The sequence below is a fragment of the Vulpes vulpes genome, chromosome 3 (assembly GCF_048418805.1).
Source record: "Vulpes vulpes isolate BD-2025 chromosome 3, VulVul3, whole genome shotgun sequence".
NCBI classification, from domain to species: Eukaryota; Metazoa; Chordata; class Mammalia; order Carnivora; family Canidae; genus Vulpes; species Vulpes vulpes.
In genome coordinates this window covers 108,045,429-108,060,351 of record NC_132782.1, presented here as the reverse complement: position 1 = coordinate 108,060,351, position 14,923 = coordinate 108,045,429, and the positions used below count along the sequence as shown (strand labels likewise).

Sequence of the window (14,923 nt, the reverse complement as noted above, 5' to 3'; positions counted from 1 at the left end):
AAGACAGCTGGCTGTTTCTAATGCAGGGAATAGTCAATGCCATTAGAACTTGTTAAACTCCGGCAAAAATGAGGTTGATGTGTTCTTACTCGGTTACAGAGTTCACATCTTTTACCATTAAGTTTGGAACAAATAACTGGAAGCGTGTGTAGTGTCAGGTAACTGGCCTGTCCAAGCACGGTTGGGTTGGGATGTGGTTGTCTCTAAGCATTCTGATTTTCCTTCTCGTCAAGTGCATTTAAGATTCATTCCATACCTCTCTCATTAAAGTTTCTTTTTTCTATTTTATACTACACTTTAGAAGATAGTTTTAAGTCTTAGAAATGCCACTCCTGTTATAAAATCTTAGTGTAGTTATATATGTTGTAAAAAGGGCCAGGTCTTCTCTCCACCAACTCCCCCCCGCCCCCTTTTTTTTGACTGATAAGCTTGTGATTTGTTATTATCCTGAATTTTTGGAGTTTTAGTAATATAGTTTTAAGAATAGACTATTTATGATCTTGATTTACATTTAAATTGTGAAGTTTGAGAAAGTTTAATTATAAAGCTATGTAGAAAAAGTAATCTTTCTCTTCAATAGACTTAACAAGTAGTGCCAGTCCAGGATATACTGGAGATTCTTTGTACTCCTGAGGTTCCTACACTGAGATTTTTAGTTAAAACACTGTTGTGGTCAAGTAATATGGCCCCTTGAAAGAGTATATAGAACATAAATTACACTGAGTTTTGTGCTGTCGTGGTTTTAGAGAACGTCAATGTATTGAGGAAAATGCTAGTCTGGTTTGAGTTATTTGAATGATTTCTAGTGATAGAGCATTGTTCACTAAATTGTAAGGCAGATTAATGACCAACTTTGTAACAGTGTCCTCATAATCTGAGTTAATTGGATAGTCTGTAAATTGAAGTGAAAACTGTGCAGATGATTCTAAAAATGATTCTAAAAATGTATATGGTGACATCTTGAGTAGGGTACATTCTTGTCAGAATTTAGTTTTGCATATAATTGCTTAGCTGGATCAGTGAAATGTTACTGAAGTGCAATTGAAGTTCTTAGGTGGATCTACATTGGAAGAGAGTCTAAATCCATGAAGTTTTGGACTACCAAGTGTGTGGGGGGGGGATAGGAAGAGAGTTGCATGAAGAACTTTGAGGCAAACTTCTTAGTTTATAATCAGCAAACATGAATGTAGGAGGTCACATTATCCTATCCCTTTTTATGAGAGGACAGTGTTCTGCATAATTTTTCTTCATCAGCTCCTAAATATTCAACCTATACCACACACATCTATATACACCTAAAATAGGCATTTTATTTGAAGAAAAATGGCAAACATGTAAGATACTGGTAGAGTGTTTATTTCCCATAGACACAGAAGGTTTGATAATGAGTAAGATCTTCTGAGATCCTCCTCAGCCTCGGACTCAACACAATTTCAGTCATACATACATTAATAGTTGTCAAACAATTTCAGTCAAATCTGTTGGTTACTGAGGCTTATAAAATATAATCTGTTGCTTTATTTTGGCACTGGTCTGCGGTATAGGTTGCTTTTTTCCCCCTGTGTACCATGGAATCTAGTTATCTGGATATTAAACTCCCCAAGAAGTCAGAGAAAAAGACATAAGCATGCACTAAGCTGATTTTTTTTATCCTTGCCTCGTTAATTCTTGTCTTAAAATAAGAACACCAAGCGGTTACCAAGTGCTGAATTCTTACCTGCCACCTTGTTTTTAATGTAGCAGATTTTAGATGGACCTAAAATCTTCTGGACCATTTTGTGGTTCTCCGTCTCCCTTTCTGATGATGCCTTTTTAGGCATCCTTTCTCATTTGGGGCCTTGCTTTCCTTTGTATGCTCTTTCAGCCTCTCATCTTTCCTCAGGCTCTTTCACTGACTTCGGTTACACTCCCCAGGTCTTGAGCCCTAGCCTCCTCCTGCAGGACCCCATACTTGGAGTTTAATCCCTGTCTCTGGCTGCGGGTGCTGTCCTCCAGTGTCCTCTGGCGGACTTCCACTCTCCAGCATCCCCGCAGGCATCCGTCTCACACAGGGTTTCACACGGGACTCCCCTTCTTTCCCTTCGGGGCCCACTGCAGGTGCCTGTCTTTTCCTCATTGAGCCATTCAAATACATACATGGCAGATTCTGTGCTGTCTCTGGGAATGTATCAATGAAGAGCTAGTGCTTCCATTTCTGTTGAGGCCAACACATACTTTGATGATTTATTTTAATATCATGAATGTGGTATGTGTAAAACAATCTAGGGGCAGAAAGGGACATTTTACTGTGCAGCCTGGCTGTGTGCTGAGAGAAAGAAGGCTCTTTGGGAGAGGTGAGCCCTGTTCTCTTGGAATAATCTCCTTTCTGCTCATGCTTCCTGGCCCTGAGGTGAACCAGTCTTCAGGCCTTGTTTCCTGGGGCCACTGGAGTAGTAGTCTTTTTCGATCTTGTCACTTCAATGAAAAACAACTTTCGTTTACAGCTAATAGTTTGTTGAAGTCAGAACTTAGCATGGCATTGCGAAGCCCTTCTGACTGGGTCTTGACCTTGGCCCAGGTACCTTAACCATACTGTGCTCTAAGGAATATCTCTATACTCTATCCCAGTTCTATCCCCCTACCTTCTCATACCTAAAGACTGATCAAGCGCCTCTTCCAAAACAAAACTTTCTTCCAGTTCTCCCTTCTGAAGCCTGGCTTGATGGTCTCCCCTTAGGCTTTGTTTCTGTGGCTATCCCCACAAATGGATTGGGGCTCCCTGAGGGCAGGGCCTTGTCTTAAAGCTCCTGGCTTTCACAGAACCTGGCAGAGAGAACCTGATGTGGGTATGTCCTGAGGTGAACAGCGTTCTGAGGTCTGTTACGTGAGTGGATACGACACAGTGGGGGCAGAGAATATTTAGGATGGAAGAGTTGGAGGATCACAGATCTGGGATGATGGCAGTGAGGGTAGAGCGAATGGTGTGTACCTTAGGAGAGCTGCAAAAGAAAAACTGAGACTGAACAGGGGGCTTGAGGGTATGTACCGTTACAGCTATGTTAGTGTTTGCTTTGTGCCAGCACTCTACTGAGGAGGTTCTCATTTAATCCAGTGCTTGTCTTGAGTTACTGCTATTTTGTTGATGAAGAAAGGGGCTTACTTGGCTTTAATGGAATAGATTAGTGAGTGGTAGAAAAGATACTGCGCACCTGCCTGTCTCCAGAGTGCATGCTCTTAGCCACTGTGCCTCCACATTTGTACATTTGTGGTCCCTCCCCTGTGGGTCTGAGGGTGGGGTGGGAAAGGTCTCTAGGCTTATTTTTCTTCTCTATAAAGACATCAGAAAATAAATTTTGTCTCGGGTTTTTTTGTTGTAAGTGAATCTCATTGAGTAGGCTTGATGATGAATAGTTCGTGACCTGCTATGTTTCTGGTTTACTTTATAGAAGAGTAGTTAAGACTTTTTGTAGGTAGGCTCCATTCCCAGTATCCCCTTGGGCAAGACGGTTGACTTTTCCAAGGCCATCTGCTCCCTTGTGGAAGGCCATATACTGTGTAAGGTGTTAGATTAAATGAGAAACTAAGCAAAGTACCTTACCTACCCTTTCACAACACTGTGTTTTTTACCTTGAGAGAGAAGTGGGACTTCTGTTTAGTTCTAAATCCTGTGAGTGCCCTCCTTGCCTCTGGGTGGTATTTTACTGCAGAGTAGACCTGGAGCTCAGGTAGCCTCTGAGGATACTTTCCCCCTCCCTTTTCAGTAAGGATGGCCTTTTAAATTGTGTGTATCACTCTAGAGGGGAAGTATAATGTGTAAAACTTACTGTTACTTAACATTACTTGCTGGAATCGGAAGCTTTTTTCATTTTTCTTTCATTTTTCTTGTTGATATTAAACCAGTGAAGTTGGTGCTACTCTTTCTGCTGGATGGACAGAGATTCCCAGTTGATTTGCCCAAGCTAGTGTTGTGTCTAGAAAGCCTTAGATTGAAGTCTGGTCTCATTTTGAATTTTGTTCTGGGGGTGGGGTTGGGTGAAAAGGGGCCCAGAGTAGGAATGGGACATGTATTCATGGACAGGAAGAGAGACCAGGCTGGGCAAGGCAGACTTCACTCCTGTCATCCCATAGGTGATCTTTGTAGGTTCCCGGCCCTGATACAGACTGCTCTGTGCAGATCAGAAACATCTGATTTTAGTTCCAAAAGTCATTTTGATGACATTCTTCACTGAGGTATTAGGAACTAACCTCCCTGAGCCTAGGTTTGTCCATTCTGTAAATTCTATCCATTCACACTCTGGGGTGGGGGTGGGAGTGGGGGGTGGTGGGCTAACCTGCAAGGCCTGTAGGCCTCGTGGGAACTGCTGTCATTGGCATTTGCTTTAGGATCTCACCTTGCCCAGTTTGAAGTTCCTTTCATGTTTAAATTAGCAGGTTTTAAAAAGGCAGTGAGCTGTACCCATCACTCATTGGTATAAGTCCTGAAAGAGGCCAGGCCAGCTCTAATGGGAAATTTCAGACACAGGAGAGAAACAGGAAAGTTTGTTGTTTTAAAGAAAGCACTTAGTTAAGACATCAGCTCCTTTGATTTGAATTTTGATATATGAACCATTTTTAGTTAAAAACCCTCCCTTTTGGTGGATGTGGTGTTATTGAGTTCTGATTTCTGTCTGCAGTTCAAATCCTTTTCATTCTGTAGCCTTTTCTATTGCCCAGCATTTGCTGAACACTGAATACTAAGCACTATTAGAGGCTAGTGATAGGGCCTGTGGTACAAAGATGAGTTCCATAATATTTTTGAGGAGCTTCTAGCCTGATAGAATTCTCTTAGAGTATTTGAAGTATATAAATACACACAGTCAGTTGGAGACACAGAGTACCATTGCCCTAGGAATTTAATAGACTCCGTTTCTGGCTCCTCTTTTTTGCCTCACAAAGTCTTTTCTGGGCTACATACATGGTGATCCTTATTCTCTTGAATCATTAAATTGCTTGATAGATTCTTGAATCTGAAGGAACTGAATATAGGGCTTTTTCAGAATAATGTAAAAGATCAGATAGGAATTTTTATCTAGGAAAAATGTGTAAGGCAAATTCCTAAGTTGTCATTCATTGTATAACACTGGTACCTTCTTCTAGTGTTCATGAAAACCTGTAGATTCCAGGAAGTCTGAATCCATAGGGTGTTCGTTTTCTTAGCACAGGTTTTTGGAGCTTTTGTTAATTTGTCAGAAAACATTCTTGAGCCTGTGTGCACCAGAGCAACAGAAAAGAGAAGAAATTTCGGTGAGAACAAGGTTTCTGATAGAATTTGCCAGATCCCTGAGGTCCAGTACATTTAAGAAGTTAAGTATTTGCTTGGTTCTGTTTCTTCTCCTGTCCTTATCACTCTTTTTCCCCTTCCATATATAGAGCTAAATATTTAGAAACAGATTTTGATAGCTAACACAGATGTTTAGGTTAAGTATTTTTAAACTGATGGTGTAGTATACAGGAAACTCCTTGTAACTTTCTGTGGACAAAGGACTAACTGGAACTGACCTTTGGGGGATTTTGATCCATCCATCTGTCGAAGTCCTTCCGAATTCTCCTCTTGTCTGTCCATACTCCTAGTGCAGAGTGTGAACACCATAGTAGAGACTTAATAAAAAGCGTGTTGAATGTTGCAGTCTGCATCTTCCTGAAATAACAGAACTATCTATCCATAGTTTACTTAACACTAATATATTTTTAAAAACATGCTTGGAAATTAAGATGTTAAGAGATTAATGCACCAAAGCAGTCTCATCACTTAATTGCTTAAAATTGATTATTTCAAAGAATCTTTAATTAAAATTCCTCTGAAGGCTGGAATTTCTAAATTATGCCCTTTGTTCAAGCCAGCTTTTGAGAACAAGAAAAATGAAGGGAATTAACACAGCATTAAAATTTTTGATGAAAAGTTGGCATTTTCTGTATATTAAGATTAGATATTAGCTGCAGAAGTTTCTGGGGGTAGGACTTACTAAAGCTACCGTAGGAAATTGTTTTTGAACTTGCGGTAAAATTTTGTCGGACGTTTTTTCATTGATGTGAAAAGGAGTCCATGTAGCCATGCCTCATCATTTTACTCACCTAGTACTGGTAGTTATGAAACATTTTAACGTTTGAGTTTAATTTTTCCACTAGTTTTCTGATTTTATAAATACCAGTTTCTTGGAAAGTTTGAAAATTTCCGAAAAGTAAAAAATTCGGTATCTTGTTATCCCACTATATAGAGATAACTACAGTTAAATGTTTGGTGCATTTTCTTTCAGTCTTTTTTTCAATGTATAAATATTAAAACTATTTCATAGTCGAGATCATATTGCATATATGGTACTGTATCTTGCTTTTTTCATTTTAACGTCGTGAGCATTTTTTCCCTTGGCATTAAAACTGTCTTTGAAAAATTTGAAAGCATTGGGCTGTCAGCATAACTGAAAATGTTTTCTTGGTATGACACATGTATCTTTGTAACTGGTTTGATTTAGTGTGCTTTACTTCAATAAAAATTCAGTATTACAATTTGCATATTGGGGTGGGGAGTGGTATCTACTTCAAATTATTAAAATCTTAGTAGAAATCCTTTTTCAAAGATTTGAACTCCTTCTCTGGTTCATTTGAAACACAACATTTACACACAAGTGCTTGCTTGCTTAAAACCTCAGAATACCACTTTGTGCAAAGGGAGCATCCCCCACTTGAATAGCCCAATTCATTTGAAATGCAAGAATGCCAGTTTCCTGGGGTTCCAGTCAGGAAGTTACCACTTCGTTCAAATTGTGGGGATTTCAGATCCCCTCTTTTCATAACTGGAGATGAGAAAACTGGTGGAGCAGATCTGGCCCTGGGTCCTGAGCCTGTGCTGAGTGGATGGATCGTGGATCGACAGTAAGGACAAGTTTGCGTTTTCTCCTCCTGGGCTGGCCCTCTGCCCTCCTAGGCTGAAGGGCATTGGGGGATTAGACAGTGTAGATGAAGCACCCAGGCCACGGGCTGCTGGTGGACGGAGGAAGGGAGGTGGACCATTCTGCACTTGCTCTTTCTATGCCTGTGTGTGACCTGACTCTGTGCTGGCAAACTGGAATGACATGTAATTAATTCTGAAAACAGGATTTTCTTACTATCTCAAGCATGAACTTGATATGAAAATAATAGTTATGTGCTACTTTTAACAATTGACCATGTAACCTAGATTCCTATATAACCTGGACTGTGACTTTGTTTTAGCTCCAGTGGGAGCATTCTTTTCAAAGTATGATGAAATCATCCTAATCTTTTTTTTTTTTTTTCTATTCCTGGACTAATCATTTAAAATGGATGCGGAAACTTTAAAACTGAGTTTATCTTGTGTTAAGCAATTGAGACTTTTCTGTCTAATCATACTACTTGTTCTGCTTTTGTCAATTGATATTCCCATAGTCCTTTTGAAAAAGTGTGTTTTGGTAGAAATTAAGTTGTATGCCCTTGGGCCGTACAACTTAGTTTTTAGCTCTGAAGCATGTTCAGACTCTGTATTTGTATAGGCCTGATTGTTCATGTGGCTTAGCTAAGGTTTCCTGAAGCATCTTCCAGTAGCTGTCATTGGTTTATAAAATAAAATTTGGGCTGTTTAAAATACATATTTTTTGGTTGTTAATCTTAATTTTTTTTTTTTTTTGACACGGAAAGTCTTTTAGGGGAAGATTTTAGATAAACTTTGAAAAGAATTTTCACTGCTGAGAGTAGATAGAAAGCAGGTAATGTTGCACATTATGACTTGACTTCAGCTGTCAAACCAAGCCCCTAGTCCTACACCCAATAGAAAAAGATTGATTTTCTAGCAGTTACTGGGGAATTTTCAAATTGACCAAATTGCTAATTTAATATCTCTTCTTATTCATGGAGAATAGCAGTGGAAACAATAGAAATACTTGCTTGATGTGCCTGTTCACTTCTGGTGGAGTATTGTGTTGGCCTTGGGTATTTGTCCTTAGGTGCTAAACATGATGCTATGTTCACAAGAGGGGTTCTGGGGTGTGGGAGGTTGTTGAATTCTCTTGATGGTTTCAAATGGTAAAGGGGATCCTCAGTTTAATTACTGAAGTAAATAGCCTGATTTTGTGCCGAGGGCCCAAACTTTGCAGTGTAATTATGTATGTTAGGACATCCTGCATTCTGAAACCACTATGAAAAGGTTGTTTTAAGTTCATGGACACTTTTTAGTAGTTTGTTGCAGGCTGCTAGGTTAGAAAAAAGCACAGCTCTCCCTCAAACTGTGGTGGAGAGCTGGAAAAAAAAATGCTAGTAATTTGGGAAGAATTGAGATTTAAAAAAAACTTGATGGTAGAGATTTAAGAGATGAGCCACCTGGGTTTGTTTCCTAGCGTTGGAGAGATGAACATCAGGAGCTTTGGGTTTTGGTGGATTTCAAAATGGGCAGGACTTTGAAGCACGTCCCTGTTAGCAGAATTCGGTGATTGCTGTGTGCCAGGCACCGTGTGCTTTAGGTAGAGTTGAACCGACCCCAGTGATGGGAAGAGACAGGATCGTATGGCGCTGTAGACAGTGTGCTCGAGGCGGGTCTTTCCCTTCTTTTTATGTTTAGTAAACCTGTGTGGGCTGAGGAGGAAGTGCAGTTACTTTTTGATGTTACACTGGAGATGTCCAACAGTCAGAGATGCGGCTGGGGCCCTTGAGCTCAGGAGAAATGCCTGCTCTCGTGGAAAACGAGGCCTTGTAGGTAAGCTAAGGGGTCCAGGACACCACCCTGGGTGATGCCAACCTGTCAGGGCAGAAGAGAAGCCTGCAGAGGCCACTGAGGAAGGAGCGGGCAGGCTGGAGAACAGGAAGCGGAGAGTTTCAAGCAGGAGGGAAGAGGAGCCAGCAAGAGACTTGAGAGAGGTAGGAGAACCTGGAGAGAAGCCTCAGTGGGGAGGAGGCTCCTGAGGCCCTAGAGGCCTCAGTCTGCAGGAGCTGACTCGGTTGGAAGGGGAGGTGCAGGCTCGGTCCTCAGAAGGAGCCACAGGTCCTTTGCTTCTGGCAGTGCATGTCTGCCCACCTGATGGGAGTGCAGAGGGCAGGAAGGGAGAGTAACTGTTAGATTGTGTTTGAGTTTGGGTCCCAGCTGTTGCTCAGGAGTTGTGTGACCTTGGGTCACTTGCTCAACCTTTTCAGCCTTGGTTTCTTATCTGCAAAACTGGTAATACAAATGTTGAGGGATGATTTTGAGTCTGAAATTTTAAAAGTACTTAGCGTAGTAGCACCTGACATAGGAAGTGTTCCAAGATGACTGCCTTTGTCATATATATATATACACATATATGTATACATATATGTCATAAGTATATATATTCTAAATAGGCACCAGCCTTGGAACAGTTTAGAGCTGAAAAGGGACCTGTTCAGCCTTCCTCTGACCATCAGTGGAGAGGGAGGACCCATCTTCCACTGGAAGAGCAGTAAGAGGGTTGATTGGTGCCAGGTAGGCCACTTGAGAACAGTTCAGAAGAGGTGTGGGCTGTAGAACATGGTCAGCCTAAGGGAGGCTGTGGACCTGAGAATGTTCACGGAGTATTTGTAGAGTAAGAACGATGTCCAAGGGAATTTATTAAAGAGATTTTGATGTAGAAAGCAGAGACTTTCTTCTCGAGTTAATGATCAAATTTAAATCACATTTACAGAGCATAAAATTAGGGGCCCCTACCAAGCCAACCTCTAAGCCTATTTTAAAATCTAAGATAATTATGGTTTTGGTCTTTGGGAACATTGGTTATACTAGATCATATTCTATACATTTAGTCCAACAATAACAAGATTTCCTGTGAGACTAGAATAACATAAGGGGAAGTTCATAAGGCAAGACCCACTGTCCAGGTTGGGAGGTTTTCAAACTTACCACTATGGTTAATGTTTCCTGGCCTCACTGGTGCCCCTCACAGGTTTATCCTGTACGTTTCAGCGTGGAACATATGTTAGCCTCTGTAACTATTCTAAGGAATAAGTGTCCAACAATGAGTGCTGGGTTTATTCTGGGTTTAATTCAACCTTGAAAGCACAAGCAGCATTGTGCTCCCTCCTTCTCTGAGGGATTATATATGATAATAAATTAGGCTGTCCTAAGGAGTACCAACCAAATACAGTCCAGACCTTGCTGATCATCTTGATTTGTCCAAGGACAGACTAATTTTATATTTGATGTCCCAGCATACTTTTTAATAGTGACCCCTTAGGGGCTCAAGAGTGCTCTGTTTCAGATGATAAGTTAAAAAGTCACCTTATTTGGAGGGGTAGTTGGAACAAGCCCCCTCCCTGCCCAAGACCTGGAAATGATTGCTCCCCCCGCCCCATGTGTGTGCATACACAACACTGGAGGGACCTGTTGGGGATGGTAACCAGATGGCAAAACTGTCCTGTTTAAAAGCAGGCATCTGCTATCTTCAGCCATAAACTACAAGTAGTATATATGTATATACGTCCCGCAGAGTAGGTGGGAGTGTTTTGTGATATATGTGAATGCCCTAGTATGGTGCTTTGCGACACAGTGTGCTTCCAATTGGTTATTTACCAATATCTACAACATTATTTGTATTACTAAGAGAATATCTCCGTATGTCCAAAGCCCAGCAGTCTGTTTTTCCAGAAGAAAGCATAACTGCTCCCTGGTGACCCCTTAGGAAAGCAGGCTGACCTCCTTTGACCCTGTGAAACATTGAGAGTAAAGTGGGTTGCTTTCAAGAGGGTTACAGAATCGAGCAACTCTAAAACCTGTTTTCTTCTTCCTAGGTCTTAGTGGTGCAATGGCTAGTATAAGCGTGCGTTCGAGTACCCCAGGCTCTCCTACACATGTAAGCAGTGGATCGAATGCTAGTCGAAGGAGAAATGGACTCCATGATGTCGATTTGAACACTTTCATATCAGAAGAAATGGCACTCCACTTGGACAATGGTGGAACTAGAAAGCGTACCTCAGCCCAGTGTGGCGATGTCATTACAGACTCACCAACCCATAAACGCAACAGAATGATCTAAACTGCAGACATTTTCACACCCACCATGCTGCTTGAAAGCCACTTGATCCTCAACATATACTATTATTGCAAAGGAAACATGAGGCCATCTTCCCTTGTTCACTGTTTAAGACAAGTGAATTCTATAGTGGTTGCCATAAAAGGAAGTTCTAGGTATTTACAGTAGATGCCTCTTGTAACTATGGCTTTCTTAAAACTATAATCCTAGCAGAGGACATCAGATATCGTGTAGTCATTAGCAAGATCATCATAGGCAAACATATATCCGTTCCAAGGCTAAAAGTGACCTTAACTGTATTTATTCTCAAAGGGAAAGGAAATATCAGATGTTTATTTGGTTTATAGAATGCTTTTTTTTTTTCTTTTTTCTTTCTTTTTTTTTTTTTGGTCCATTTCCTGCTGTGTTGAGTATTTTGCTTCAACAGTATTGCCAGGTTCCTAAAATTATCTCAAACCCATGATTTGGCTTCCTCGTCAAATCTGCAGGCTTCCATTTTTTGCAGCAGCACTGTACCATGCACCTGGTCTCTATGTAGTCAGTGTGCAACTTCTAACGATTGGACTGTGCCCTGTTTTTAGTTTTCCAAGCAGTTTCTAATTCTGGTGATTGTGTGATGTAAAGAGGTGCTATGATGGTCATGCAATTAATACTTAATATTGAATCAATACACAGAACTTTATCGGATTCACTTTGTGTGTGTTAGCGCTCTAAAAGTAGCAATATTATTGAATTGTCCCCAGATTGACCCTGTAGGCTTAAAATACTCCCATTTTTAAGACAAGTACTACTTCCCATGCAGGGTACTGTTCCTTATGGTAAATGTAAACATGTAGACTGGATTCAAGGGGGACCTGAAGTAGAGAGGTCATGACCTTTGAGGATGGGCTTCCTTTTTGGTTCAGTATTAGCAAGAGGGCGATGGATGGTGGGGGAGGGTAGGGATTCCAGTCTTTTGTGTCCTGTTCCACATTTTTTTTATGAATGCCCTACTTTGTGCAGTTTCCGTTGGAATGGTGGGAGATAAAGGTCTTTTATCTGCTAATAATGTGATCACAACTTAAGTAGCAACAGCCCACTCTGCAGTCCCTCTCCCCTAAAAATTGCAGTTTGGAATCTTATTCTGGAAGAGATGGAATCGCATGGAGGCTCTCTAGATGTTAGGTAGACCTAAATAAAGGTTCCAAGTAGATCCTCTGTTGAGTCCCTATAAGACCTCTTGTAGCCACAATGTTTTAGAGCATGTTTGATTGTTTCCTCTTCATTTTTAATATCTTGAACTGAATGATAGTCTTTTTTAGAAGAAGAACTGATGTCAGCCTGCCAGGTACTGTAATTTATTCTATCATATTATTATATTATATATCAAGTAGGACAGTGAAAATGTTTCCTTGCAAACTTGTAGTCCAGTATCAGTTAACTTCCTGTTTTTATCCTGAAAAGACCATTGCAAATCAGTGTAAGGGTTTTTTCCAGTAATTAACTTACAGCACTTTGTTGAAGTTTGCAATTCCTTCAGCCATTTAATAATAATCTTTCTGTGAAGAAATGTTGCTAAGTTAACCATAATATTCATTGGGTGGGAGGTGAATGGAATGTCACAGATGTGTGAGCTGAAGTTCTGTGCTTGTTATAGATCTAGCCCTTAGTTAAAAACAAGTCAATTCCATACTTAAACTAGGAATGAAAGTGAGGTGTTTTCTAAATTTTTGCGAAAGTGAATCAGTTTTTGTTTGAATATAATAGGAGGAAGAATTACAGCAATCTGTCATTTTACCTAAAACAGACAAGCCTGTGTATTATGAATACTTTCAAGCTTCCCTTTGGAATATGCCCAGAAATGCATTTGGAGTTATCTTTGTTTTTTCTGTCGTTGTAAATTTAGATTCTGGAATTGGCGTTTGGTGGTGTGAAGCGTTGCTCACAAGTGGCCAGAACTCCTCTTCCTAAAGGATTTTGAGATTGAGGAACACCTGTATAACCTCCCCTCTATGCCTTGGTTCTCGTCCCTCCCTCTGAGTTGAATAACCATTTTTTAATTTTTTTTGTTTTTGTTTTAGTTGGTGCTCTGACGCTTAATCTCAGTACCCTTTATTCTTGATTGTCAAATTTTGATAAAACATGTGCCATTTTCTTTGGTAAGAGAAAGCAGGTCTCATGTCTGCCAGAACACGATTTATATGCCTTATTGGCTCCATTAAACTTTTAAAAAACTTTAGCACTCGTTACTTTTTTCCACTGCATTTAACCTCAAATGCTATTTGTCAACCTCCTCATAACTCCTCCACCTGCTCTGTCTCCTGGCTCTCTTCCGCGACCCCCCTCCCCCCACCCCCCAGCACAAAATAACCCTAAGATCTAGGAGTAGAAAGGGAAATGATTTCTCATAGGAATACTTAGTTCTGACTGCTAGATTTTTGAAACCTTTGTGCCATTTTAGATGCAAACAAATCATGGAAGATTGCATATTGTGTGGTACCTTTTTTTTAATATTTTTTTTTCTTCAGTCTCTTGAGAACATTGTAGGCTGAATTTTAAAACTTAACAGTTTACTTTGGGGGAATGGAACCTCCCTTTATCTTTTAAGCTAGATTCTCAGATTTTTTTAGACATCACAGCTCGTTAGATCTGTTCCTGTCACCCTAACTTGGCATGAGTGGGTTGAGTTCATCCTTCTGCTGCAGTGTTCTGAGCATGGCTGAAGCATTAAAAACTTAATTATAATGTTTAGTACCTTATAGAGCAAAATTAATGGAAAGCATTTGGCTGAATCTAAAGACCCACAGTCAAATTCTTCAATGTGGTTTATTTACCCAACCTGGAGTAGTGGTACACACCTTAAATCATTCAATGAATAAATCATTTAAAAAACCGAAAAACTATGGGGCTTGTCTGCAGTTTTGTTTTGGTCATCACATCTGAATTTTTTGATGTAATCAAGTGCAGGCTTTTAGATAAGAACCATCCTTCTTAATTTTTTCCCCCCTCCCTAGGGGCTATTGGAACACATTAAACTTGACTATGTCTTTGGGCCATAGGGGTTCCCCGTAAGCAGTGAAAGCAGGGCGGCTTCTTCCTTTGAGAGTCAAGGGGTGCAGCCGAAGCCCAAAGAGGGTGAGCCAACCTCAGTGCAGTGAAGGTGCAAGACGCCAAGGGATGATTTTGGAAATGGAGCTGGGGATCTAGTTGGGAACACGGGCTGCGTAGACAGAAAAGTATTATGAATGAATCACTGAATTTTTGGCATGATTTTTTTGAGGGGTGTTGAGACAGTATATTTACCTCCTTGCATTTGATTTCATATTGTTTGTTAGAGCCTGCCAACCTCATGAGAGTGACTACCTAGGTGTCTAGTCACAGGGTTGGGGGGGTCTTCAGAGATCCATTCCAGACTCTCTGGGTAGGGAGAGGGGCGGTGACTCGAAAGGTTCTGCCAGAGGAGCCCTCCCTTGTTTATCGTAAAGGTAAAAGAAATGGAAGGTTCATCTGTCTAATTTAGTTAAAGGTGGTGGTGCTGGTCAGATGTCCATTGTACCTACTCCCCCTCTCCCTGAAAGCAGTTACCACTCTGTTCATGGCCACCTTGCAGACTCCTTATTGTAATGTTTCTGCGGTGTGTAATGTCTGACATTTTGAGAGACCAGCAGGCCCATGTTGCACTGATGCGTGTGACGCGCTGAGATCCGGATTTAACTTCTGCTACACACCTGCATGTTCTCTGTGAAGTTCAGCAGACGGCAGGTAGGACAGGTTTGGAGGGTCCAACACGAACCGGGCCGGGTCCTTGGTAAAACCGAGGAGTCTCACTGATGGCTGTTCTGAGTTTCTGAGGGCCTCTTGTTGCATTTGTATGGCATTAATGTTCTGAAGAAACACTATAAAACTCCCCACCAAAGTCCAGCCACACCTGTTTACAGTGT

The 14,923-nt window shown here is 40.9% G+C and overlaps 1 protein-coding gene across 2 annotated transcripts in view; it reads left to right on the top strand.

The window, feature by feature from the left end:
- HAPSTR1 (HUWE1 associated protein modifying stress responses) overlaps positions 1 to 13,882 on the top strand; it is a 28,148-nt gene extending 14,266 nt beyond the window's left edge. For both annotated transcript variants that reach the window (XM_072753879.1, XM_072753878.1), the window contains one exon: positions 10,762 to 13,882. In XM_072753879.1, the coding sequence (XP_072609980.1) occupies positions 10,762 to 11,006 (245 nt within the window). In that variant the 3' untranslated portion in view covers positions 11,007 to 13,882. The remainder of the gene's footprint in view (positions 1 to 10,761) is intronic.
- The last annotated feature ends 1,041 nt before the right edge of the window (positions 13,883 to 14,923 follow it).